Source organism: Labrus bergylta, chromosome 14 (assembly GCF_963930695.1).
Source record: "Labrus bergylta chromosome 14, fLabBer1.1, whole genome shotgun sequence".
NCBI lineage: Eukaryota > Metazoa > Chordata > Actinopteri > Labriformes > Labridae > Labrus > Labrus bergylta.
In genome coordinates this window covers 8,189,132-8,215,414 of record NC_089208.1, presented here as the reverse complement: position 1 = coordinate 8,215,414, position 26,283 = coordinate 8,189,132, and the positions used below count along the sequence as shown (strand labels likewise).

At 39.7% G+C, this 26,283-nt stretch overlaps 2 protein-coding genes across 2 annotated transcripts; both read left to right on the top strand.

Annotated features, from left to right (window-relative positions):
• The first annotated feature begins 7,104 nt into the window (after positions 1-7,104).
• serpinf2a (serpin peptidase inhibitor, clade F (alpha-2 antiplasmin, pigment epithelium derived factor), member 2a) lies at positions 7,105-13,550 on the top strand. The gene is made up of 9 exons (XM_020653800.3): positions 7,105-7,260; positions 7,956-8,024; positions 8,116-8,359; positions 8,719-8,862; positions 8,969-9,011; positions 9,924-10,069; positions 10,975-11,117; positions 11,549-11,753; positions 12,742-13,550. The coding sequence occupies exons 2-9, from the start codon at positions 7,971-7,973 to the stop codon at positions 13,173-13,175; spliced, it is 1,413 nt and encodes a 470-aa protein (XP_020509456.1). The 5' UTR covers positions 7,105-7,260; positions 7,956-7,970; the 3' UTR covers positions 13,176-13,550.
• A 1,679-nt stretch (positions 13,551-15,229) lies between these two features.
• Positions 15,230-25,724, top strand: serpinf1 (serpin peptidase inhibitor, clade F (alpha-2 antiplasmin, pigment epithelium derived factor), member 1). Its single transcript, XM_020653796.3, has 8 exons — positions 15,230-15,333; positions 20,359-20,419; positions 20,586-20,781; positions 21,244-21,399; positions 22,785-22,988; positions 23,149-23,288; positions 23,438-23,648; positions 25,146-25,724. Exons 2-8 carry the CDS (start codon positions 20,360-20,362, stop codon positions 25,394-25,396), a joined length of 1,218 nt encoding a protein of 405 aa, XP_020509452.1. The 5' UTR covers positions 15,230-15,333; position 20,359; the 3' UTR covers positions 25,397-25,724.
• The last annotated feature ends 559 nt before the right edge of the window (positions 25,725-26,283 follow it).

Sequence of the window (26,283 nt, the reverse complement as noted above, 5' to 3'; positions counted from 1 at the left end):
AGGTGGCTGTGCCAGGAATTAATCTGGAGAGAGAATTCAGTGGAGAGAGAGCCTGATCCACCGAGGGAAGGGTCCCATAAGCGACCTGCTCTCTATGAAAACATGTTAGAAAACTTCTGCATGTCGAAGGCCACTTATGCTTTGCCCCTGGCGAGTGAAACTGCTGGCACACCAGGTCAGTAAAGCAGACAGGAGGAACACCTGCGCCGAAGTCGGGCCTGCCACCACCTCTGCCTTGGACCTAGAGGAGGAGGCCACTTGGTCCTGGGGGAGGACAATGTCCAGCACGCTGGGTGCCCTGCTACCATTTCAAAACAGCAGGCTAGCTCCTCCCCTGGGGTGCGAGCCAGCATCTGTTGCCCACAGGACAAGTTATCGCCCTAAGAGGAAAAGAAAGTTTCTCCATAAACGCCATCCTCTGCCTCTTCATCCCCTACTCCCTTTCTTTAGCACAGAGAGAGGGGAAGCTGCCTGGTTAGCAGGAATGGCACAAAAACGGCCTCCTCTTCTACATGCAGGCATTGAGAAAATCCATGCACAGCTGAGGGCCCATCAGGATATTATTATGCTGATGCTCCAAACACAGCATGTATTTATCGCATCCAATCTCCATATGTAAACTCCCAATACACAAATTGCCTTTTTGGCATGCCATACATATCTGTGGGAGCAACTACTATATAGCTTGTGTTTATGTCAATGGAGTTTACAATCTGTGTCCATCCTCTGCACGTATTGAACGTATTATGTTGTGGGTGATTTCAATTGGAGAGAGATGGATGTCTGCCGTAGCCGACATTGCCTGCGCCTGACTCACAGGCCACAACTGTGCACAACTAGTGTATGGTAAGACCGAGTGCGTTAGCTCGCGAACCGCGAGCAATACATCGGCTGGACTTATAACACTGTTTTGACACCGCTGCATGCCGACATAGTCTGGGCATAGCAAAAGCCCCATCAATGCGTTAGCTTGAGAACCGTGAGCAATACACCGGCTGGGGGCCTGTGTCTCTCAGCACATGTGACACAGACCTTAATCCTCACCTCAGTGTTTCAATAATTCTGACAGGTTACACACACATCGGCTGTAACAGATACCAGTAGACGGAGAAAGCTTCCACCTACTTGGTCGGTTTCCACAAACTCCTATGCCCAACTGCATTAGCGGAGCAGTTCACGCAATACAGTTGTAAGGCACCCCATGCCGCAGCAAAGAGAGGAAAACAACCCCAGCTAAGATGCTGAGGTCCTCCACTCCTTCCCAGAGAAGACAAGAAAGAACAGCTATCCTGAGAGGGGCACGTAAGCCAGCTCTCCTTTCTCCTTCCTACCCAAGGTAAGCGGATACTATCTGCTGTATCTTTCTGTATTTGTCCTCTACGATTCTGCTCTCACGTTGTACGCTTCCTAAGTCAAAATCAATGAATCACCGGAGAATGCGTACATGGGCCTTTTATACTATCGCAGGCAGCCACGGGAGTGGTGTGTCTTAAAGATTTTGTCCACATCAGATGTCCTGAATGGAATCAATTCCCATATTGGAAATATGTTTGGTGAAGGGACAACCTTGATACGACAGAGAATCATTGATTTACTGTCTCTGAAATACTTCCTTCTACTGTTTGTTGGTAAATGTCAGTAGTTCTGTGTAGACTGCACAGACCTGTCTGATTTGTCTCAATGTAGAGACTTTTAACTGTAGCTGTAGTCCCTCCAAAAAAAAATGTTCACCCCTTTTCATGGGATATGAAGAACAGCAAAACCTGTGATAGTTTATGTGTCTGTGCATCTTACTTTCTGCAGAGTGATAGAACTGGAAGGACGGAGCTTTTTCATAGTTTCACAGTCATGGGGTTGTGTTGGGGAGATTTTCGACATACTGTAATAAAAGTAATCAAAGAAATCAAAGACAGAACAGCGTAACTCCATCATTTGCCCTGACTCTTTTTGTTTATCATAATCCTATAACTAACCTATAATACTATACAGAATAGCCATGTGATCCAGCAGCAAAGGATACTTAGGTGCTTACAACCTACTAGTTTTTAAAGAGTTCTTTTTAAAACCTAAAGGGGGGTAGAAAGAGTTTAACATTATGGAGAGAAACAAACAGGGCGATATGGACTGAAGTGGAGGACCAAGAACCAAAATCTTGATTTTAATTAAAACTCACTTTATAACAATGGAAGACATTGCAGACTGGTCGATTATTCTCTTAGTTATCTTATAGGATTAAAAATGTAGCTGATTAATGTAAGCATGAAACATGATAAATGTAGCTCTTGGTTGCACATAGGCATGAGTGGGTGCCTGTGGCTCAGTATCCTTGGGGAAGACACTTAACCCCAAGTGTATGAGTGGGATTAGTCACTTCTGACTGTCACTTTACATAGAAACCTCTGCCATCAGTGTGTGAATCGGTGTGAAGTGTAAAAGAGTTTTGAGCAGTCAGATGACTAGAAAAGTGCTATATAAGCTCAAGTCCATTTACCATTTGCTCGTGTTGATGTTTTCATGAAGAGTCACCAGAGTCTGCCCGTATGAAAGTGAACTTTGAGTTGACTTAAAAAAACAGAAACTAAAGTAAAAATCTTAATTCTAGAGAAACACCTCGTTACGCTGCTCTATTGGATAGATGACAGTTTTAATAACTTTGATCACAGTACGTCGAAAACCTCCCCAACACACCTGTGTGTGCAACCATGGAGAAGTATCACAGGTATCTGTGTACTGCATCTATAGCCCACAAAAGGTTAGCTGTAGGCAGTCAACAGCTGACTGTCAAATCAAGTACAAAAACAAGTTTAATGAAATGGTATAGGAACACTATTTTAAACTCGATGGTACTCATACAATGAAATGATAGCCTAATAATAACATAATAACTATTAAATATTACATTTAATTTTCTTTCCAATGTTCAAATAAAGTAGGTTTGTATTTGAAAAAAACAAATAACATAACAGACAGCTCTTGAAAAGGGTCGATTAAAATGAAGGAGGCCACTTAAATAAATAATAAATAAATAAATATAAATAATAAATAAATAAATAAATAAATAAATAAATAAATAAATAAATAAATAAATAAATAAATAAATAAATAAAGATAAATAAAATAAAAGGTGTGCTTTCAGTTTCTACTGTTACTTTTTTAGATGTTATTTCTACTTCTTAAAATATAAACAATATACATGTCAACATCTCCTTTTCTTCCTTTTTTTAGTTAATAATTTTCAAAACCATTTTAATAATATACAAACCAAACATATATAAATAATTCAAGTGCTTCTGTCTTTCTGTCCCTTTTGTAATCCACTCACCGTCCTTTTCTTTTCCTTTTGTGTTAGGTCTTCATAGGTCAACTTTTCTTCTTGGCTTCTGGTCAAATTCTCTGTGCGCCAGTGTCTTTTTGTTTTTTCTGGTGTTTGGAATTTTTTGTTGGACCTTGTTACTTTTGGAATTTGGACTTTGTTCAGAAAGACCGTTTTTGTTTTGCCTTTTTCTGTTTTGGGTCCTGTTCTTAGTTTTCCATAGTACGTGACAAAATCAACTTAAAGGTTACATTGTTGGCAGGTTGTTGGTCAGGATTGTGGGGGCTGTGTCTTCTTTTTGTCAAGTTAAAAGCACACCATGTCTACCTGATACTTGAAGATTACATAGCTAAAAAGCTATAGCCTTCTCCAGTTAGGCCCTTGGAGTTAACAACACTGAGAAGATGGCCTTACACTCTCCTCATTCACTCACTCTACCACTCACACACGTGCACTGAGCTATTCACAAAAACTTAACTACTTTTTTTGCATCTAAATCAACAGGCCGTTGAATATAATCATTTGCTGTCTAAAGAGTTTGCAGGGTCAGGAGGATATGTGTATAAATGTGTTTGTGTGTGTAGCTGGCAATTGTATTTGCAAGTACTGGAAGCAGCAAAGTGTGTGGGAGGAACACAACGTTTTTTTCTTTAATGGCAAACAAGTCTCTCTCCCTTACTTTTAATCCACTTTTTATATGAACATATCTCTGAAATACACTCAATGTTTAAAGTGATCATTATTGATATCACTTAAAAGACAAACAGGTATGTAATCCCACTGTCCACAATATGTACCTTTTACTATAAAGACTTGTGTTTACTTTTTGTTTAGACCAGAGGGATCAAGGTGAACAGATGCAGAGCCTGGATTGTGGGGGCGTTAAGCTGGAACTAGAAGGTTAGACAAGGACAAACACACGCCCACTCTATCTGTCATCATTGTATGTGTGGAGTGCTATGAAGGCCCAGAGCTAAAGGATGACTGACTGTGCACTAAACAGCTTCAAAGAAAGCTTTTCCTTGCCATTGCCACTGTAACTTTGCAAAATCTTGCCAAGCCATTTGCTCATGGTGGGTTAATGTTGGGATTTGTAAAATAATGAAATAAAGTGTTTGATCTAATCCTACTTTTTTTTGTAAAGTGTCTTGAGGTAACATTTGTTATAAACTGGAATTGAAATACTGAAGCTTGTTCTGGTATTTAATATTTGTTACCTCTGCTCTTTGTTTTTTTTGTCATGTTCAGGTTAGATTTCTTGGGTATTTTAAAAGTTTACTCATGCTTTGTTAAGGTATATTGTTAATTTAGAAAAGATGTGTTGTTTCATTTTGTTTATTATTCTTTGTCTTTGTTCTTTCAATCAAAGGATTAGTAGTTCTATCCCTTATTTCCTTTAAGACGTGTGAGCTCCTTGCCTTATTTTTAACACTGAGCCTAGCCACTCTACATCCACACATTGCATCAGCATCGGCATTCTTTTAGGTCACCACCTAGAGATAGTTGAACTCCTTTGCTTTGCAGTAACTCACTCCCACATAAGATGGAGGGCAATTCACTTTTTTCACACTAAGAACCCAGACTCTAGGTCCAAAGACACTTGCTTGACACTGGCATCTTACCAGCTACATTTCCCCAACATTTTTTCTGCATACACAAACTTCTAAAATGGAACTTATCTGTCCCAGATATTTGGACAGGCATGTTTGTCGCTCTGTAAAGGCAAAGACACGTCAAACATATATGGATAATTGTGGTCTCTTTCCATTAGCTTGATTGTCTTACAACATACATACTAGGGCAACTTTGGGTCACAGTTTGATGAGGCCAACAGAACCACATCATCTGCAAAATGCAGAGTTGCAACTTTGAGGTCCCCAAAACTGGAAACTCTCCAAGCTGAATGCGCCTGCAGTTCCTGTAATATTAAAATCATGAACAGAACAGACAAGGGTTAGCGCTTGTGGGGCTAGCAGCCAGTCCAAATTAATTTGAATTTGTACCAAGGATTTGAACACAGCTCTCACTTTAGTTATACAGTAACTGAGTTGCTCAAACAGTGACAGGCGCAGTGCTCCCATACGCAATTGTAGTCCTTCTCTAAGACCACAACTCATGTAGTCTGGATTAGCAAAACTCCCATGACCCCTGAAAGGATAAATTAGTCCACTCTTTCATGGCCAGGGTGGAATCTCTTTTGTTCTTCCTGTTTTTTTGAGGTTGGAAAATTTTTTTTGCAGCACCCTCGTAAATAACCTTTCCAAGGAGCCTGTGAAGTGTGATACCCTAAAAGTGAAGAAGACCCTTTTTAAATTAAAAAAAGGGAAAAAACAACCCTAATTTCAACTCTACATACATTGTCCCGGACCTCTAAGTGATGTTTACTATGAGCCTGGATCTTCTTAACGTTTCTGCCTGTTAAAAGAAAGTTTTTCTTGCCACTATTGTCAAATCTTGCCAAGAACTTGCACGCTGTGTCTCTTTAAATAATCAGAATCAGAATCAATTTTATTGGCCTGGTATGTTCACACATTCAATGAATTTGACTTCAATGTACAAAAGTACAACTTTAATACATTGTATTTTGGCCATGTCATCAACCTCCCCCAGGATGTACAAAACATTCTTTCAAAGTATGAGTTCATAATTTTGTGTACAGGGGCGTCCACCTGAAGCTTCTTTGCAAGTGCATGTCCACCATTTTGGTAGGCACCCTTTCCCTCCACATGATCCAACTTAAACAACATGGTGATCAATTAACAGCACTGCACCATTCTGAGTGTCCGAGTATAACGAACAGAGATCAGATGATAAGACAATTAAGTAATTCATCTTTGGCCCAGGATGACCTGGTACCAAGTGCACAACCAATCACTCTATGCTCAAATATGGTGTTTAATATGGACAATTTCTAACTATGTTTATATGTCCAATAACATAGAACTACTTGGGTTAAGATTGGGCGGGCTGTTCCTTTTAATCAGTCCACTTGAGGTGTCTCTATTGCCAAGGAATGCATTGAAGTCCCAAAAACAAAGCTATAGTAGTCCCCCAGGAAACTCCAAGAAGGCAGAGCCTTCCTTTATTATGACTTTCAGTCACAGAGAGAGGACCCTCTTTTTCCCAACTCCAACACAGAAAAGCACAAGTTTGGGGTATCCCCACACTCACCAAGTGCCTTTCACCCTAGGAAACTCTGGAAAAGGAGAGTCTAACCTCTTCTTAGGAGTTTGGTTCCAGAACGGTCTGGGTTGTAAGCCAAACTATATCCAGCTTGTAATGCTTCATCCTCTGCACCAACTGTGGTTTCTTTCCCTCAAGGGAGGTCAGATACCACTTTTGAGATGATCACAATAGGTAAAACATAATTTTCTCATTCATTTAGTATTTTTTGTTTACGATGTTATGATTCAGATATGGGAGTGAGAGCTTTTTATTAACTTTCAACTTTTCATCAGTTTATTTTCTCAGCAGTACTGGGCCTCTGTGACGTTGAGAATTAAGGATTTTCAAAATAATGATTCCAGGTTCCTTTGAGTAATCACAGAGCATATTGACTTAAGACTGTGGCATTGTACCTTTTAAGATTCTAATCACTAAATTACTGTAAGAAAAATATAAATTAGTTTCTTCGTCCCATGTCCTCCAGAATGCATTCCCAGTCAAGTATTTAGCTGTGTGAAACCAACGTGTCCATCAGTATCTAAAAAAAAGAGTCTCATGGACACTCTTATTTTTACAATTTGTGTTACCAAACATACATAAGGCATAATCAGTTCAGGGTTGATTATTAACCAGCCAACAGGGGGGCGGCAGTTGTTGAGTTCAGGCACTACGCTGTCTAGCCTTGTGAAGGTGCACTTTATCTCTCTTTTCTCCTATTTTATTCATCTCATCTTTGTACCCTTTTGCTTTTTTAACTTGTGACTCCACATCACACAAACCAGGTGAGTTCAGATCAGTCTTAATTTAACTTTTTTTATTTGCATTTTGATTTTCAATCACTTTGAATGTTGCTTAAATAATCAGTTGTATAAAAACGTATAACAAGCTATTGTTTTGAATTACATGTAGAAAGAGAGGATACAACTTCACAGGTCCTACAATAATTGTGTATATTGGCATATATGGTATAGTGTTTAACAGTAGTTTGTGTAGTTTTGTGTATTCATTGCTTTGTGTATTTAGTGTATTGCGGACAAGCCAAAAAAGAGTCTGTAACCTTTAGTCTGCTGGTAAACACAGCAGCCATATCTGAAACCTCAAGTGACTTTAAACATACTAGATGGGAAAAAATGGATGCATGGACAGAAAACAATGCAAAATGGTGTCTAATGTGTCAATTTTCTTTGACGGATTTTCTGATATGCATATTTAATCAGATAACTTTACCCTTTCTTGGAACCAATTTGGAAAAGTTAGCTCCTGTATTCCCCGAACTGTTACTGTAATGTTGGAAAATGGCAACCTATGGTTGTCCGAGTATTTGATTTCAGTTGGTCTTTTTTTGTGTGAAAAGAACTACCTTTTACAGAAAAGCCCTCTGAAGCTACTGAAGCCTAATTAACCACCATTTCTTTCTTGCTTTCAGTTGATGTTTTTAAACTGACACACTCAAATGGTTTTTCTCTTTGTTTTTCAGGCTGGTTATTTGGAAATGAAGCTGTATATTCTACTTGTCTTACTTTGTCTCTGCATTATGGGACTGACTGTAAGAACCTTAATTGTATACTGTATTCATTATTTGCCTTTATGTAACTGTACTCATCAGATATCGATAACCCTGCCCGTCATATTTTCAGGAAGACCCCAGTCCAGGAGCTCCTGAAGTCTTCAGTCCTTCAGATGAAGAGGAGGAAATGGAAAAGGATGTTCAGAATTGTAGTGGACAGTGGCTGTTTAGTTCTAAGGAACGAAGGGCCATAGGGGGCGCCATAGAGCGATTGGGTTTACAGCTGCTGAAAAACCTTCCTGTTGATCAACAGCAGCCAAATATAATCTTATCGCCTCTCAGCTTGGCCTTTGCCCTTGCCCAGCTCACTTTAGGTCAGTATATATACACTTTATTTTGCATAAGAAAATAACTGATGATCAGTTCAAAACTTTGTCATCCACAACTAAAATTCACTGGAAGTCTAAAATTAAACTTCAGAATTCCTTTTTTTGTATACCTGAGGCTAAAACGCCCTGAAGTTGAGCTAAGTCTGGTTTTATCACTGAATTTAAGCAAGGGTAAACTTTTGAATGGACAGCATGACCTTTACTCTCGTATCACGCTCAAACAAATCTAAATACATGTAGAGCAACATATTGAATGGCCTGTTCAAATTTGTTGCATTCATCCTTCACCAGCTGTTGCAGTGCATTCCTTGAAGATGATTTGCTCAGACTATTTTTCCTCTCAGGTGCCAGAAATGAGACAGAAAAGCTGCTGCTGAAGAGCCTCCATGCAGACAGTCTGCCCTGTTACCATCATATACAGGGGGGCCTTCTACCTCATTTCAGAAACACATCTTTGGAGGTGGCAACACGCATGTACCTGAGACCTGGTGTGTGGTGATAAATCTGGTGGTGGTTTGAGACTAGGTGTTTTTGGATCAAGATTGGGTCATTGATCAACTTTTCAATTTTCTCTCTCTTTTTTCAATCTCCCAGGATTTGAAGTGAGGCTGTCTTTTGTTGAGGAGTCTCTGGCCAGGTATCAAATACAATCAGACAAAACACAAATTTGTTTGATGCAGTCACTAACAGTTAAAGAAATCACAGTTTTAACACATCTGAGTTGGACTAAAGTGGTTGATTTCCCCATTGAATTATCAAGGCAGTGGCTTGGCTACAAGTTAAGACCCAAATTTTCAAGATTACTCAAAACAGTTTTTACTCTAACAGGTAGCAACAGAAGCTTGGCAACCATAATTAGGCACAAACATGCATGCAAAGGGCAGGAAACTTGCCAAACTGAGAAGATCATAAACCTGTAAGAAATGGAAAACTGGCTGACAAAGAGATTGAATGACAATTAATACTGGAGAGCAAATAGGTAGATGGGAAACAGCTGTTGGCACCAGTAGATCAAGTGTGGATTTAGCTGGAAAATTCTCCAGTGAAAGCTGATGAGAATAAGAATAACTTGGTTTGAAAAAAAAAAACAGGATGATATGAGATGATATCAAGATTATATGTGGAAGTAGGCAGAAATAACATACTTCATAGGTACTTCTTGTAAAGAAATTTTGCTAATTAAAATCAACACAGAGTGTCATGATAAGATGATGGACCAATAGGTGCTGCCAGAACATCTTCAATGCTCCTTGACATTGATGAACAAGTATCTGAACAATACTTAAGGAATGAAACATAAATCTCCCAAAACATATTCCCTCATTTAGGGAGATTTGTACTTATTTTTCCTTCTAACAGTCCAGCTGGCCTGGACTATGACAGCAAATTGCCCACTTAAGCATTATAAAACCACATAATCTGTTTACACTAGGGATTAAGCATCCAGGTTCATCCCTTAATTAGTAATATGTATGTTTTGTACAAAATGATATGTTCCAGCATGCATCATGTTTAATGTGGAAGTAAAAAGACTTGTTTTTCTGTTCAGATACAAATCACGACCTGTCCCTCTGGTTGATGTGGAGGAGGTCAACCAATGGGTAGAGAACGCTACCCATGGTCACATACCTAACTTTCTGGAAAGTATCCCACATGATGTGGTGCTTATGCTAATGAATGCAGTCTACTTCAAAGGTGAACCATTCTACCAAAGACAATTCAAGACTGGAATAACACAAAAATGTATACTAAAGTTGAGACCAAGTGACCAAGTCAGATGTTTCAGCAGTAATATGAATGCCCAGAGTTTAAAATCGGATGATCAATTTTTCATTTAAATGAAATCTTAACGGTCTACCTCCTTAGTTGATTTGCTAATGTCAGTAGTACTATTAGTGGAGAAGTCCAAAGTAAATGTATTATACAAGTAAGTGTAGGGCCAGTGCCACTTTAGAGCCCCTACTTGAGCAGATCCTTGTGGTCCAGATACCTTTTTTGGTTTCAGAATGCTGAATCCTGAGCCTTAGGCCTAGCACTCTACACAACTTCCTATGGGAATATAAATGTGTTGCCTGCTGTCTTTTTAAAAGGCATTTTGGGGCAATTTTCTTTTTATCTGTCTCAGTGTATAGAGACTCAAGATACATGAGGATCGAAAAAGCCATTTACATTGCAAGTTAATTAGGATGCCCCTGAACAATAAGACAATTTCCCCCAATGCTAACTTTCATTTTAGTCACAAATGGCTTGCCAGCTAGCACAAACAGTCCTTTTTGTCCTTAGTGTCCATGCCGGCCCAATAAAAGATAAGTCTAAGTGGGTTCAGCTTAACCCCTCTCTGAGCCCATCTACAATTGAAGCCTAACCAGGTTACGCCTATAAAAGGCTGATATTCATGTTAACTTCACATTGGAGGTCAAGGTGTGACCCAAAAGCACAACATCATCAGCAAAAAGCCACATGCCACACCAATGTCATTAGACCTGACACTAAAACCAGGGCAGCACCTTTATATTTGGACATGAACATTCCAAACAGGTGAGGTGGTAAGTTCTATTAAGGCTTTACCTTGCTGTTTTACATTCCTTTGTGCATGTTAGGTGAATGGCAAACAAGATTTGACCCCCAAGCGACATCAAAGGGAATTTTCTATCTGGACAACCAGAACTCGGTGTCAGTGGATATGATGAAGTCGGCCCAGTACCCCCTCCGTCTGCTGGAAGATCCAGAACTGGAAGCAAAGGTAACACCAGCATTATTTTGGACATCAGTAGTGTGGACATTTTCCTTTACCACAAACAGTGTCCAGAATCTTCTTGAGGCTTTATCAAACCAAGCTAGAGCTTTGTCTGCAGTATAAACAATCGTTCCTAATCAAAAACAGAAGCTAAAATGACACGGACAACAAAATGTTACTTACAGATTGACACCAGCACCTTAAACAATTTGCCTGCAAACAACATTGATTAGCCGGCCAAATTTAAGACAGTGGGAGGAGCCGAGTATAGCTAAGTATAGCATAACTATAGCTAACTTTACAAACTATAGCTGTCTTGTAATGGTCTTCTCTGAAGTTCTTCTCTTTTTGGAATAGGCTGCATAACTTAATTTAACTATACAAACTCTAGTTGTATTGTCATGGTCTTTTCTCAAATTCTTCTCTTTTTTGAAAAGGTTGCCAGTTTTCCCTTCAAAGGAAACACCAGCCTCTTAATCGTCATGCCCTTGCCCGGCGGAAGAAACGTGACATCTGTTCTACCAGAACTGAATATTTCCGACCTTTACAAACGTCTACCTCAGGAGAAAACAATGCAGGTCAACTTACCTAAGGTGAAGCTGCAGTACCGCAAGGAGCTAGAGGAAGCACTGACCAAAATGGGTAAGCTTCACCAATATTTTAATCTAAATGCTTAGCATCCACACTATTACAGCACTCCTTTAGTGCAGACGTTTGGAAATCCTGATGACGTCATTTTAGTTTTTCAACTCTGGACCAGATTTTAAAAAAGATTGCACGGCTTATCTGCCCCTTAAACATGTGCAAATGAGTCAAAAATACATCATCAAATATACACAAAACACATGCAAGGGTTACGTCTCTCCTTACTGTGCTGCAGAGAAAACAGCTTCTCTGTGTGCTGGTGCTGTTTGCGCTTATTTAAATACACTATCATGCAGTCATCTGAGGAAAAATGTGCCCCTTTCTAAACAAATTAGTCTCATTGCACAAAAGTGTCTAATTCAACAACACTGGTGCTGACAGCAGTCCGAGTGAAACATTATTGTCTGCTGAGAGTTGGTGGTACCTATACTGCAGTATTTATAAGGGAATTCAAATGCAAACGGATATCAGGAAAGCAATCCCAATTCTACATGTCTTAAAAATTAATTATCTGTAAATACAGTATGTAAATATGAATCAAACATTACTATGATTATAGTACAACCAGGGTTTTAATCAGTCTGGGTTTGTCAGCGGCTTGTCACTTGAAGCCATTTCGCATATCAAAAATGCGTGAGTTGTTTTTTTTCCTTGTTTTGCTCCATTCAGGGCAGAAGCTTTGTTTTGAATGGTGAAACTCACACCCACATTCAGATGCAAGAAAATAAAAAACTCCATGGAGCAAGACAACTTTTTGGGAGTGTTTGCACTGAATATCATAAGCACTATATGATTCGTGAATTATACCTGGAGATGCAGCTATCAAGCAGCAGTAACTCATTTTTGATTCATGAATCAGACCATCTGTTCTGCCCATACACATGAAAATAAAATCATAGATACCCATTGGTTGACCTCCTCCACATCAACCATAATCACTGCTTCAACTTTCCTGCATTATTTCTCCTTTTTGGTTCTCTCTCAGGCCTTGGTTCTCTGTTTTCGGGTCCAAACCTTTCTGGGATTTCCGACCACCCACTGAAAGTGACAGGTGTCCGCCACGCCAGCACCGTAGAACTCAGCGAGGAAGGCGTGGAAGCGTCTGCCACCACTGTTATAACCTCCATGCGCTCCGTTTCTCTCTTCTCAGTCAACTCCCCTTTCCTCTTTGCACTCGTCGATGACGCCACCCTGACCCCGCTCTTCATGGGCATTGTTACAAACCCCGCCCCTGACAACAACCCAATGCCCAGTGATGATCCCCATGTTGGGAATGGCACCCTAAGCGACCAATCTGTGACAGAGAATGTCAAAAGAGACATTAATAACGATAACAGCAACAGATCATGCAGTGAAATAGATCCAGTAGACGGCAGCAGCGTGCAGTCATGTAGCGCCCCCACTGGTGACAGGGAGTAGCTGCAGCATGAAAAATGGACTGGAGAGCAGTGACAGGAAGAAGAAGTAAATTGATATGAAACCTGTTTCAAGTCAGTCAACTGTACCTGCCCAAAGCTGAGAAATATAATTTTTACATTTTGCAAACATGATTGTTGGCCTTTTGCAAAGAGTTGAAAAAAGTTGATACCCCTCTCATGTCTGTCAGGTTCATATTAAGCTACAGCACGCAACTGGAAAGACTAGCATTAAGACCGGACACAGGTAAACCGCTCGCTTGGCTCTGCCCAAAACATATTATGCCTATCAGCACCTCAACAGCTCACTTTTAAATCAATCTCTTTATTTTGTTTTTTTCTGTAAAAAAATAAATTAATAAATACATTGGGAAAAGTGTTTGTGTTTTTTGAGGGGTACTATCATATCTTTTTGTTTTTAACCATGAACTGAATAAGAAGTGGATGTGGCCACTGGGATGTTACCCATTTGTTTATGCTTTTGCATATAAGTTTCCATCCTGGTTTTTGTAGTCAGATGGTACGATATTAATAAATTAGGTGGTTGATTTTATTGCTATGCAAAAAGTCTAAACTAAAAAGTATCAGGTCACAGCAAGTTATCAATTATGTTTTGGCCATTTCGAGACCAGGGAAATCAAAATATTTTTTGAAATAGTTGGTCAAGTGCAAAGTATGTTCTTTTTCTCAGAGACTTACAATACAAGCAGTCAAATGTTTGCAACCATTAACTTGGACATGGAATTAGTCTCAGTGACGTTCCCAATTGGTTTCTGAAAAGGCATTATGAAGCCCAGTGATATCACATAATGCCAAGGAGGGTCTTAAGCCTTCAACACACCCACCTGGCGGTCAACAAAACCAGGCTCAAATTTATGTAACACTCTTGGTCTTTTTAAAATCAAAACGGATGCGAAAAAAAAAAAAAACCTTCTGTAGAGTTTCTTAGAATAATTAAGACCAAAACAGTTTTTTCTAACAAGACTGTAAAACTGTTTTTTTCAAATGTAAAAATATACATTTTAATGTTAGTCCTATTGGAAGTGCAATTTTTTCTACAACCCCATTGACTTCATTCTTTAATCAATCAATCAGTTGCTAAACTAATCAGTCAATCAATTGGTATAGCACAAATTTTTAACAAATGTTATCTCAAGACACTTTAAGAAAGAGCAGAGCCCTACTCTTTTTCATATTATCTACAAAGACCCAACACTAATCCATCATGAGCACAGCACTAAGTAACACAGGAGGTTGCAGTTTGTGGAGTTGCCTCCTGTTGGCCATTTGTAGGAATGCAGGTATGCAATATTTTCACTTTTTTTTAGACCCAGAGGCTTTGTCATCTTTCTTATTTACAATCTTCACACAGTGACTTTATATCTGTTTTATAGAACTTGCCAGGTTACAAATAAGAACCCTATAATATATATCTGTTAAGTGTTGTTCGAAAGCTTTTTCTTCCTATGGATTACTTTGAAGGAAGTTTTCAATTTAGACGTTGATTCATGCATAGAAAAATATAACGCAGAAATAAACCAGTCAAACACTAAATAAATAGAATTTCAATTATTCTAACGGGCTCTTGATTAAAGGTATAATATGTGTAATTTCATTAGAATGTTTATATTTAAATATCTATAAATGTAACATATAATGTATTAAATATTGACTAAACCTATGTTTAAAGTCAAGTCATCATTAAGTTTCAGGATCTCATGAGGACTTTCTCGTGGCACCTGTAGAACCTGTCAAGGAATAAATTTAATCCAGTTTAAAAGGAGAGATTTTTAAACAATTTACTTTAACAATGAAAATGGAAACGGTCAGAACAGGGGAAAAGGTGAACGAGTATCAATTCATGACCTACACTGGGATTGGTAAACCTTAATGTCTGGGTTTCCTAAACGTCACAGCCTGCTTATTACCTGTCCTGACCTCTGTCTCTGTCTGTATATGGAAAGATTTTGTTTCATCTTAATCCAGCAGCGTCTGTCTGTCTCGCGCCGCGCGCCCCCGGTGCTCTGTTGGCAGCAGCGGAGACGCGCGCGGCTGAGAGCTAAGATCCAGGAGGCGTCAACGGGGTGAAGACTCGTTTCATCGGCAGAGAGAGAGAGAGAGAACTATAGACTGAACCAAGTGGAGTGTCCGAGAGCAGAGAGGTGAGTGCGCTTTAATTGTAATTTTCCGCTTTTACGCACAACTCTAGATGATTGGTTTTCAGTTAATGTAAGGTTAATTTCATGCTACAAGATGTGCTGCAGTTAAAGCTGCACATCCGACAAAAATTATGCAAAAAAGTGAAACATACTTTTGAACCTGCAGAAAATTCTCTTTGTTACTGATTCATCGTGCACATCTCCCAGAATTTTGATATAAAGCCTTTTATTATTATTTTACACTAAGACCATGCTGTCTGACACACTGATTGTGTTTCCACTCAGTGAGGAGCTTTTTTGCACAAAGCAACCTTTTCCAGAGTTCAGAGTTTCCAAGTCAGCTCAGCTCTGTGCCAACAAACGCACAGTCAACTGCATGTTTCCATCCAACAGTTTATATAATAGTTCTGACTTCTCAGCAGGTACGTGGAGCAGCAGCAAGGCCAGCCAAAATCGTTACCCATCAGATTTTGATAAGTTTAAAACTAATCTATAATATCTCTAATGAAAATATGGAATTCTGTATTTTTTTTATCAATGTTTGTTAGGTTGCTAAAGGGGTTATTCAGGGTTTTGAAGACTTTGGTGCCAAGAACATTTCTGCACTTGTTTGAATAATTTTCAGGTTGTGACCTGCAGATATGATATCAGGGAGTTGATGAGCAGCCAATCAGAAAACATTCCTCTTAGTATCAAGTTTCTGCAGGAAACTGTGTCTGCTGCAGGACTCTACAGGTCTCTCCATCAGGGCTGCTCAGACTCCAGACACCACACAGATTCAAACAGTTATTACTTTAATCATTTCAGTTTGACTGTTATGATCCACATGAAGCCACTGCTGCTTTTATGGTTTCATATCATCATGGCCTCGGACAATAAACTCATATCCATGTCAGTTAAAAAGGCTGTTTAGTTTGTTAATTTTTGATCATTTTAAAAAAATGGAATGTCAGCTTTTTGCTGCTGTCCTGAAGAGAGAAGTACTGAAAGTTGTTTCTCTTGCTGAAAGAAATTTAAAGGCCATTTCTGATCCCTGTGAGATGTTGACAATTGGAAAGAGCTAATTTTAAGATTTGTACATAGCACAAATAGGATAAAACTGCATATTTGTCCTACAAAAAAAAAAAATATATATGTTGTTGCCTTCATGCTCTAATGAAGATCAGAAGGTTTGAGCCAAAACTGCATTCAGGGGCTGCTGAGCGGAGGTGAAACGAACATCAGTTTTACTTTAATTAGATGTTATATTTTTTAGTTTACTTGTCTTATTTTACACTTTAATTTAAAGCTTTCCTTTCCTTCCTCCTTGTTTATCTTTTCCGGTCTGCTTTCTTTGCTCTGAACTGAGACATCTTTGAAATCACTGTTAAAGCAGACTCATGACAGACCCAGGATGAAGTTATATCTCTTTAACATCTCTCGTTATGTTGTAGGGAAACAATTTCTTTGTTGTTCTGTGTTTTTTATTTTTTATTTTTGCAGTTATCAGGCTTCAAAGTCAATAAATGAACAAATGTGTGTTTTCAGAGGTTATTTTGGGACTTTTTATACTTTTACAGTACAGGAGGACAGTGGATAGAGCTCGGAAACTGGGCTGAGAGAGTTGAGAATGACGTGGCAAAGTGCTGAGGGTCGAACCCGAACCCTGGATACCTTCTTTGAGAAATGCTGCCTCTGTACATGACATACATAAAGATAAGCTATCTGGCATCCCAGACATGTGTGTTTTAATGTAATTTTTTAGAGAATTATCATAATCACAACAAATACCATTATTTGAGCATAAAACACTCATCACCTCTTTAGGGGCTTCATTCAGTAAGCGTGGCTGTTCCCACCTGTTTGTCTTCATTCATAAAACCATCTTTTCATTTGCAGTTGATGATTTGAATAACTCTGGAACATGTAGGACTTCAGAGTTTTTGGAGATGATGGAAAGAAAAGATCAGGAGAAGAAAAATGCTCATGATAAACTTTTGGAAGACCCCGTCTGGGTTTCCCATCAGGCTTGCTGAGAGTCTGTGTTTGTGCATGTGTGTATGTGTGTGTGTGTGTGGGTGTGTGGGTGTGTGGTCTGAGGAGAGAGTTTTGTTTTGGTGAAACCACGACAACCAGGTCCAGATGTGTGTAGAGGAACAAAAGAGTCATGTCATGTGTGTGTGTGTGTGTGTGTGTGTGTGTGTGTGTGTGTGTGTGTGTGTGTGTGTGTGTGTGTGTGTGTGTGTGTGTGTGTGTGTGTGTGTGTGTGTGTGTGAGGCTGCTCTTAATTTATATTTTCATTTTCTCTCATGATTACAGGTAAAGCTGTTTCTAAAGAGAAATCTTGGTACAGTAATTAACTGTATGACGCTTTGGGTGTGTGTTCTTTTCTTATGGTCCTGACAGCATCATCTGTTTGTTTAGAAGTCACAGTTGGTGGTGTAATTTTGGCGTCTACCTGCAATTATCCCTAACCCCATTGTTTTAAAAAGATGTGGCTCAGGCTGCCCTCTTTGTCTCCGAATTTGATAGCTTTGCAAACAAACAAAACTGTTTCCCTTTCTTTTTTTCTTACCCTAATGTATGTGTCCAATAAAGGGCCCATATTCTTCTTTTTCTGGTTTTATATGCTCTTTAGTGTGTTTTCCAAGTGTCCTGTGCATGTTTAGGCACATCTATGTGCAAAAATTCAAAGTCAGCGAAAACACGGCTTCTCCTACCTCCTCCTGTTAGCTGTAGCATTAGCCGCATGTAACGCTCGGTTCTAGCCCCCCTCGATAAAAATTTGCCAGTGTGACGTCATTATCAGTGTGATATCACTGATCTAAGCCCATTGGCTCGTTGTGGCAAGCCCTGCAGCTCATGTTGCACGCCCGTTAACTTCTGCAGCACGCCCATGATATGCGTAGCCTGCGGTAGCACAGTAGTGCTAAGGTGCTAATGTTTATGCTACCCTCAGACAGAGCCAGTGGCTGCATTCCCAATATGGTAAAAGGGGCGTGACATTTCTGAGAACCGTGCTGAGCGACTGACCAATTACGGCAGAGCCGACAGGCTGACCAATCAGATCAGACTTGGCACACGTGGGGACTCTGAACGTGGGCACTTCAGATCCTTAGAGAGAGAGTCAGAAGCGAGCCGGTGCATGGAGCGGCAGTACATGAAAACAGACACTTTTTTCAAACTTTAGCTATTGTGAACATACTTTAGTAGGTACATAGATTAAATATACGAACCCCAAAAAGGGCAGAATATGGGCTCTTTAATTGTCTTTTTGTTTGTCTTTGCTGCCTAAAGGTAAAATTAGGGTTACTTTTTTGATGCAGCACATAATTATTATGTGCTGAAAAAAGTATTCTTGTGTCTGTAGAAGTGTGTGATTCTTGCCTTGCTTAATATTTCATATTGCACCTCAATATTTGATACTGACTGGAACCTGCTACTTAAAGGTCCCATATTATGCTTTTTCTGGTTTTATATGCTCTTTAGTGTGTTTTCCAAATGTCCTGTGCATGTTTAGGCACATCTGTGCAAAAATTCAAAGTCTGTGGAAACGCAGCTTCTCCTACGTCCTCCTGTTAGCTGTAGCATTAGCTGCATGTAACGCTCGGTTCTAGCCCCCCTCGAAAAAAAATTTGTCAGTGCGGCATCATTGTCAGTGTGAGATCACTGATCTAAGCCCATTGGCTCGTTGTGGCAAGCCCTGCAGCTCATGTTGAAATTTCCGAGAAGCGTGCTGAGCAACTGACCAATAACGACAGAGCGGATCAGCAGACCAATCAGAGCAGACTTGGCCCATGTAGGGTCTAACAGTGGGGGCTCAGCAGAGCGTAGCTGACAGTCAGAGTAGAGGGAGCAAGGAGGAGCAGTACATGAAATTGATAGACATTTTTTTTGGACTTTAGCTATTGTGAACGTACAAAAGTAGTTACATAGATTAAATATACGAACCCCAAAAAGGGCAGAATATGGGGTCTTTAATAATAAGCTTTGTACAGTAAACAGGCCCTCTTAGCTTTATGCACCTTTATGAGGTTTCAGCTCAATCAACCATTTTCATCTATATAGCAAGAAATAATATTCCTTCTGAGCCTTTAAAACAGGTCTAGACATTACTCTAGTCTAGACAATATCGGTCCAAGGTCTTCAAGTTTTCTGCTAGTGTGAAAAACAGCAGACCGCCGCCGCCTACTGGTATGGAGAGTTTTTTCCTCTCGTGCATGCGCAGAATGCACACACAAATTAGCAGAAGGCTGCCATCAATATGGTGTAAACAGTGCTTATTTTCAGACCAAAAGTGTTAACGATATACTAATGCTGCAGATTTTTTTTGACAGTTTAGTCTTTACAAGCCCTTAGACTGTCAACTCCCCCGCTAGTCTAAGCCTATTACAGTGTACCTGGACTCTGACTGGTAGATGATTCCAAAGAAGTTGGACCTGATAACTGAAGGCTTTACCTCCCATATTAAATTTGGAGGCTTAGGTTCCATAAGCAGGACTACATTCTGGGAGCATAATTAGCCAGAGTGCTAATATGGCACTATAGGCTTTTTAAGAAATTATACTGGCTAACCATTTAGAGCTATGTTGGCCTTTTTCTAGTTGGTGCATTTGGACCAGCTGAAGAGAATGCATAGGCTTACAAAGGCAGCCTGATAAAATAGAATATTAATAATCCAACCTAGAGGTAACAAATGCATGGGCTAGTTTTTCTGCATGGTTTTGAGACAGAATGTGCTTGATTCTTGAAGGTGAAAAAATCTGAGATGTGTTCATGTGGGAATTGAAGGACATATCCTTCTCAAATATCCTAATCAAATAGGATTGAACAATGGTGCTGAATACCAGGATGCCATCTAGGAAAGTTCTATCATTAGAAAACGTCACTCTTAAGTGTATAAGGCCAAACACAACTTCAGTTTTCCATGACCAGTCCAGGGTGTACCCCACCTCTGGCCCAAATACAGCTGGGATCCGCTCCATCTTCCACCCTTTGACTGTTCAGTCTGTGCACCTTTTTTCATCATCATGTCTTTGTGTCTCTCAGGATGAAGAGTACAACTTTCCTGTTGGTGTTTGCAGTTGTCCTGAGCTTCTGTCAGGCTCAGGTATCTATCACCTGTTTCCACAAGATTATTAGTTACCTTAAAAAAAGTCTGGTGTCTGTCTCTATGTACATGTACAGTATTTTAAAATGCATAAATTGTATCTGCTACTCTTCTAAAATATGTCCATATGTCAGCATACCTCTAGTACTTTATTGATGTGTTTCAGTCGGAGACAGGAGGTGAGGAAACAGGAGGGGAGGAGGAACATGTGGAGCTCTTCACCACGCCAACGACTAAGATGGGTGCCGCCACCTCGGACTTTGGCTACAACCTGTTCCGCGCTCTAGCAAGCAGCCAAGCATCAACAAACATCTTCCTGGGCCCCATTAGTGTGTCCGCAGCGTTGACTCAGCTGTCCATGGGTGAAGACACAAACACACCAAAAACTGAATCCAAATGATAGTTTTGGTCTTAGCTAACACAGTGTGTTTGGGCTCCTCCCAAAAAATCACTGTCAGGGTGTCTGCTGTGTCACTTGAGTTTAGTTTATTCTGCAACATTTCAATTTATCGTTCTCTTCATATGTCCTATGGAGACCTTCATCAGGCAGAACCAATTTGCAATTTCTAATAAATGTTCATTTGTAAGTTAGAAAATGTGCAGGTTTTGACCTTTATGGCACTTTACATAAAAAGCAGGTGTAGACCTACTCTTTGTTTTATTTTTAGAGAGACCAAACAAGTTGCAAGTTGATGTCTCTGATTAGTCTCAATAGTCCTAATTTTGACAATTCCAGTGTCATTGAAACAGTCAGTACCAGCTAGCTCAGAATAGCCAGGATACGTCAACTCACTTACGTCAACACTTTCTCTTTTGTCCTTCAGGAGGGTCTGAGCGTGCTCAAAGGCAACTGTTCAGGGCTCTGCGGTACCACACCCTGCAGGACCCTCAGCTCCACAACACCCTGAAGGACCTTCTGGCCTCAGTCAAGTCACCTGGGAAAGGCCTGAGCACCGCCGCACGCATCTACCTGGCAAGACGTGAGTTTGTGTAAAGGGGGGTTAGACAAGTTTGTGCAGGAGTTCGGCTTTTTCTGTCAGTAAAGAAAGCAATCAGCAAGTTATTGGTTCAATTGACCACATTAACCATTGACACTGACTGGACATTCACATGAAACATGGATAGTGTTTTTATGATTTTCTTATTCTTAATTTCTAAAATGTATCCTATGTAAATATGTCTCTGAGTCATGAATGCCTAAAATGAGTGAGAAGCGCCAGTCCCGCTGGCTATGTTGTTGTTGGAGCTGTGTTTACATTTTGTATAAAAGCTGTTTTAGTCAAAGACTAGGGGTGTCACCAAACAGCAGTTTGTTTTGGTTTCATGCTGGTGCTCAAGGGGGACATCTATAATATAATGATACATCTTTAATCATACATTGTAACTCGTTAGTTTGATACAAGATTGCTGATGAAAATTGGATGCACCACCGAGATACATAGATAGCTCTTCATTGCCATTTTTATAAAACAACGGAATGCAGTTTAGCAGCTCCCATGCAGTAGCACCACAAACAAACACAGCATCATTAAGATGAAAAAACCCACTAGTAATTGTATTATAATACAAAATGCGTATGCATAGCTGGTTTATCACAGGGCTGACCAAATATTCTGTGTGAGAGCTGCTCCACCTCAGATAGTATTCGTGTTACTACTGTTGTGTGTCTTTGAACCTATTCTTAAATCACCATATTGGCCTCATTCAAAAAGGAATGATCAAGACCTCAGAAGAAAGGGGTAACAAAAGCATGCTATCTCCTGGCCTTCTGTACCTTAAAAACTACAAAAACATATATATTATACATCTATACACGCATTTATATGTATGTGTTTATGGCCCAGTCACACTCTGCGTCCTTCAGATAGGAATGAGCCACCTTGTCCCTGAAAAGACCTCATTTTAAGACCAACGTGCCAAAGGTCATTAACGTTGGTCCAAGTTAATTTGCAATTAAAAAAATTGGGTGTTGATGTGAAAATAACAACTGTATCAAGTAGAAAATGGGATTTTTTTTTTTTTTGCATTGCACCTGGTGCACAACAGGGCTCAAGCAATTATGGTTGTTGAGAATGGCATGTCTGAAAGGCAGTCAGTGGAAGTTGTGAAAATGTTGTTACATTATAAAATATTAGAAAGTCTAATGTTTATGGCACTGGTTTTATGTAATTAGCATTTTTACTAAAGCACAATATTTTCCTTTGGGATTTATTAAGTTTTGTCTTATCTAATCTGAAATTGTTTATTTTTATATCTCTATCAAAATAGAAAACTTTGGATTCAATGTTTTGTAACATCACAATATTCCAAAAACTGACAAATTAACTCTCTACTTTTCCTTGTTTGGTTGTCCTTTGGTTTTCAGGAATTCGTACAAAACCAGAATTCTTCACACTTGTAGAGCAGCAGTATGGAGTTCGTCCAAAGGCCCTGCTGGGAGGACCCAAAGATATGAAAGACGTCAACGACTGGGTGGCTCAGGAGACTGGTGGGAAGATTCTGAGCCTCCTGGCCAAGGCCCTCCCCAAGGCCCTCGGAGTAAATGCTATAAGTGGCGCCTACTTCAAAGGTATGATGGATTCCACCAAATCTTCCTGGAGCTGAATCACGAGCTTCTGCATCAGTTTTGATTTGAGGATGTTGCTTGTTTTTGGAATATAAGTTTAGTGTTCAAGAGGAGGAACAAGAAACATTGGAATATAATGACACAGTTTAATGTCTGTTAACAGGGAAGTGGGTGACTCGGTTCGGTCAGACTGGATTGATGGAGAGCTTCCAAGTGGACGGAGGAGCACCTGTTCGTGTTCCCATGATGCAGCAGGATAACTACCCTGTGAAGATGGGTGCTGACTCTGATCTGAGCTGCACGGTAAGAATTCTTTGAAATTTTAACTTCAACAAAATACACACAAAATGCTGCAAACTTCATAACTTTGAGTCCATGTGTGATGACTATGGGAACCAGCTTTGAGAAGCTTGAGCCCCTTTCTGCTTCCTCCTGAACGTTCCTGCCTTTAGATCACTCAGCTCCAGATGCAGGATGGCGTCAGCATGTTCATCTTCCTGCCCGATGACGTGACCTCCAACATGACCCTACTGGAGGAGAGTCTGACAGCTGAGTTTGTTCAGGACCTCTCCATGACACTCCTTCCTGCCAAGGTGTCACTCACTCTGCCTGTTCTGAGGCTCAGCTACTCCACAGACCTACTGCCGCTGCTCGGGGATGTGGGTGAGTGCAAGTCTGCCAAACAGAACTCCAACAAACCTCCAACAAATATGGAGTCAAAGAAAAGAACCAATATTGTAACTCACTAGAGCTGAGAAACAAAGGCCACCAGTAAAAAAAAAAGTCTGTTTACAGTCCAATCTACAAACCTTTGAGTCGTTAAAGCAGCAGCTGAACAACATTGCTACTGTATATAAATAATAAATCAGACAAATCTATGTCCTAGCTTTTTAAAGTCAAAGGACCCTTTTCAGTGATGACCAACGGACAACCTCTAGTGCTAAAAAATGAAGCCAATGAAGAAGTGCAAAAAACTGCAGTTCCTTAGTGTACACTTGAGGCTGGCTGCTAAAGTCAAAGAATCCCTATTATGTCCTACAGCAGAAATAAAATAAAAAAAATCAGCCTGGTACAAAAAATGTTATGGCCTCTTGAGGGGTGAATTATTTTTGACATCTCGTTTGTTTCAATGAAAGAAAGGCCAAAAGTTATGCAAACATTTACATGATTAGGGGATGTGGCTGATCTGACTTATAGGGGAGCTGTTTGCCAGGAGGCTGAAGGCCCGCCTCAGCTCCACCTTTTTGTTTTTTTGCGAGCAAGTTTATTTATATAGCACATTTGAACAACAAGGCAATTCAAAGTGCTTCACACAAGACATCAAAAGCATTATAACAGATTGATTGAAAGCTGTAGCAGTTTATTAATAATGGGTGTTGGGGCACTGCCCCCTCCAAACAGGGAGAGAAGAAAGTCTCCTTAAAACATGTTAAACATAAATTTATAAATGAAATAAATGTGTTTATCAGGTAATCTGTCAGTGTCTGACAGCATTAATTAAAAATGCTTTAAAAAGTAAAAGTTCTGTAGAATTTAGTAGAAAATAAAGGCAGTTGCCATTAGGCCTATGTGTTAGCATCAAGCTAACATACTGTTGATTCAAATTCTATCCTGTTTAGATGATAAAAACAACAGTAAGCAGACGTTTAAGGAAAAAAATGAGTCTTTTTAAAACATAAAACCCTACATTTGTAAAATAAATAAATAAATCGAGGTTTAACCCAATGGGCCTGGAGCTGTGAGCCATATACAAGTATTACAAAATTAAGAGAGAGACAAACAAATTGTTGGTTAGACAACAAAAATGTATAGTAACGTGAAACAGAAAGAAAGCTAAAAACCCTCAGATCAGGAATCTGAAATGGGAAATATTTAGTATTTTTGGTTCTCATTACAAAAACAAATGCCGATACATTTTTACTTGTGTTAATATAGATTGACTCCTTGTTGTAACATTAACAGAGAATAGAACAGTGTCTGGTGGGAATCGCATCCAGTCTTTCATCTCTTCTTTTTTCCTCCGGTGCATCCATTCTTTTTATCTTTCAACTCATTCTTCTTCTTTCCTTAATCCCTCCTTCTTATCCTTTCTACCATTTTCTCCTCTTTCCTGCTCCCAATATTTCACTTCTTTTTAACTCTCCTTCTCCTTCTCTGCAGGCCTCTCTGAATGGCTGGCAGACACAGACCTGGAACAAATCTCAGCCCAGCCCACCAAGCTCAACAGCGTCAATCACAAGGTCGTCATGGAGACCGCGCCTGAAGGGACTCAGTACGCGAGTACCACTGAGGCAGGGAGCCACCTGTTGTATCGCGTGGACCGACCCTTCCTTTACCTGGTCCGGGACGAGATGTCGGGGGCGCTGCTCTTCATTGGCAGGGTGGTCAACCCCAAGGTCCTGTCGATATAACACACATGCACTCTCTCACACACACACACACACACACACACCGGAATAGCACACACAGAATAGCACACACACAAACGCACTCTTAGCAGGTCCTAGGAGGGATTTCAGGTGTTTGCATTGCATTTGTTGTGGCAGATATTTACAAGGATATTTGATTTTTGATTTTACATGATTTTTCTTACTTTTCATGTTGAAACATTTTAGCATGATCATGATAATCTGACTCAAACAGACTGACAATATTATGAGCTCATTTTAGGACTGTCTTTTATCCAATCAAATATTGTTACCTTTCTCATCTGAAATAAACCCCGACAATGAAATGAAACCCTTTCGTTTGGTGTTTTTCATGGTTTTAAGATGATGTGAGTATTCTCATTTCCCAGATGGTGAATGTTTAATTTTGACTGATCAGAAAAAGTCTATATTATGAGTTTTTTGTTTGTTTCTGTCCATGTTGTGTGCTGTGGCAGGACACACCTCAAACACTAAACATATGGCCACGTCTATGTGAAAAGGATTCACCAGTTCATTTCTCACTTCAGATTAGAAAATAATAATATATAAAAAAATAATAGACACACAGGCCCTGACGGACACTGCATAGAGGTAAAGCACTTCCTAAAAAATGTATTTTTTGAATTAATATTTTGTCAACAACGTAAGTTATGTCCATAACTATGGATCTATGAGACCAAACAATGACCGTCACCACAGTCATTACCATGAATGATGCAATCCTTCTATCTATCTTCGAGACCAAAATAGTTAAACAAGCATATTATGCACACTCACGCTCAGCACTGAATGAGACAGTGTACACGCAGTCACATCAAGCTTGTATAATCTGGAGAAAGTGTGACAGCCGCACAAATCTCCTCAACAGT

Excerpts from the sequence above, each read along its gene's own strand:
- serpinf2a (XM_020653800.3), top strand. The coding sequence starts at position 7,971 with ATGAAGCTGTATATTCTACTTGTCTTACTTTGTCTCTGCATTATGGGA. Across the intron at positions 9,012-9,923 it reads GTTGAGGAGTCTCTGGCCAG|ATACAAATCACGACCTGTCC; the intron begins GTATCAAATACA and ends TTTTCTGTTCAG. Across the intron at positions 11,118-11,548 it reads ATCCAGAACTGGAAGCAAAG|GTTGCCAGTTTTCCCTTCAA; the intron begins GTAACACCAGCA and ends TTTTTTGAAAAG.
- serpinf1 (XM_020653796.3), top strand. The coding sequence starts at position 20,360 with ATGAAGAGTACAACTTTCCTGTTGGTGTTTGCAGTTGTCCTGAGCTTC. Across the intron at positions 21,400-22,784 it reads ACGCATCTACCTGGCAAGAC|GAATTCGTACAAAACCAGAA; the intron begins GTGAGTTTGTGT and ends TTTGGTTTTCAG. Across the intron at positions 23,649-25,145 it reads GCCGCTGCTCGGGGATGTGG|GCCTCTCTGAATGGCTGGCA; the intron begins GTGAGTGCAAGT and ends CCTTCTCTGCAG.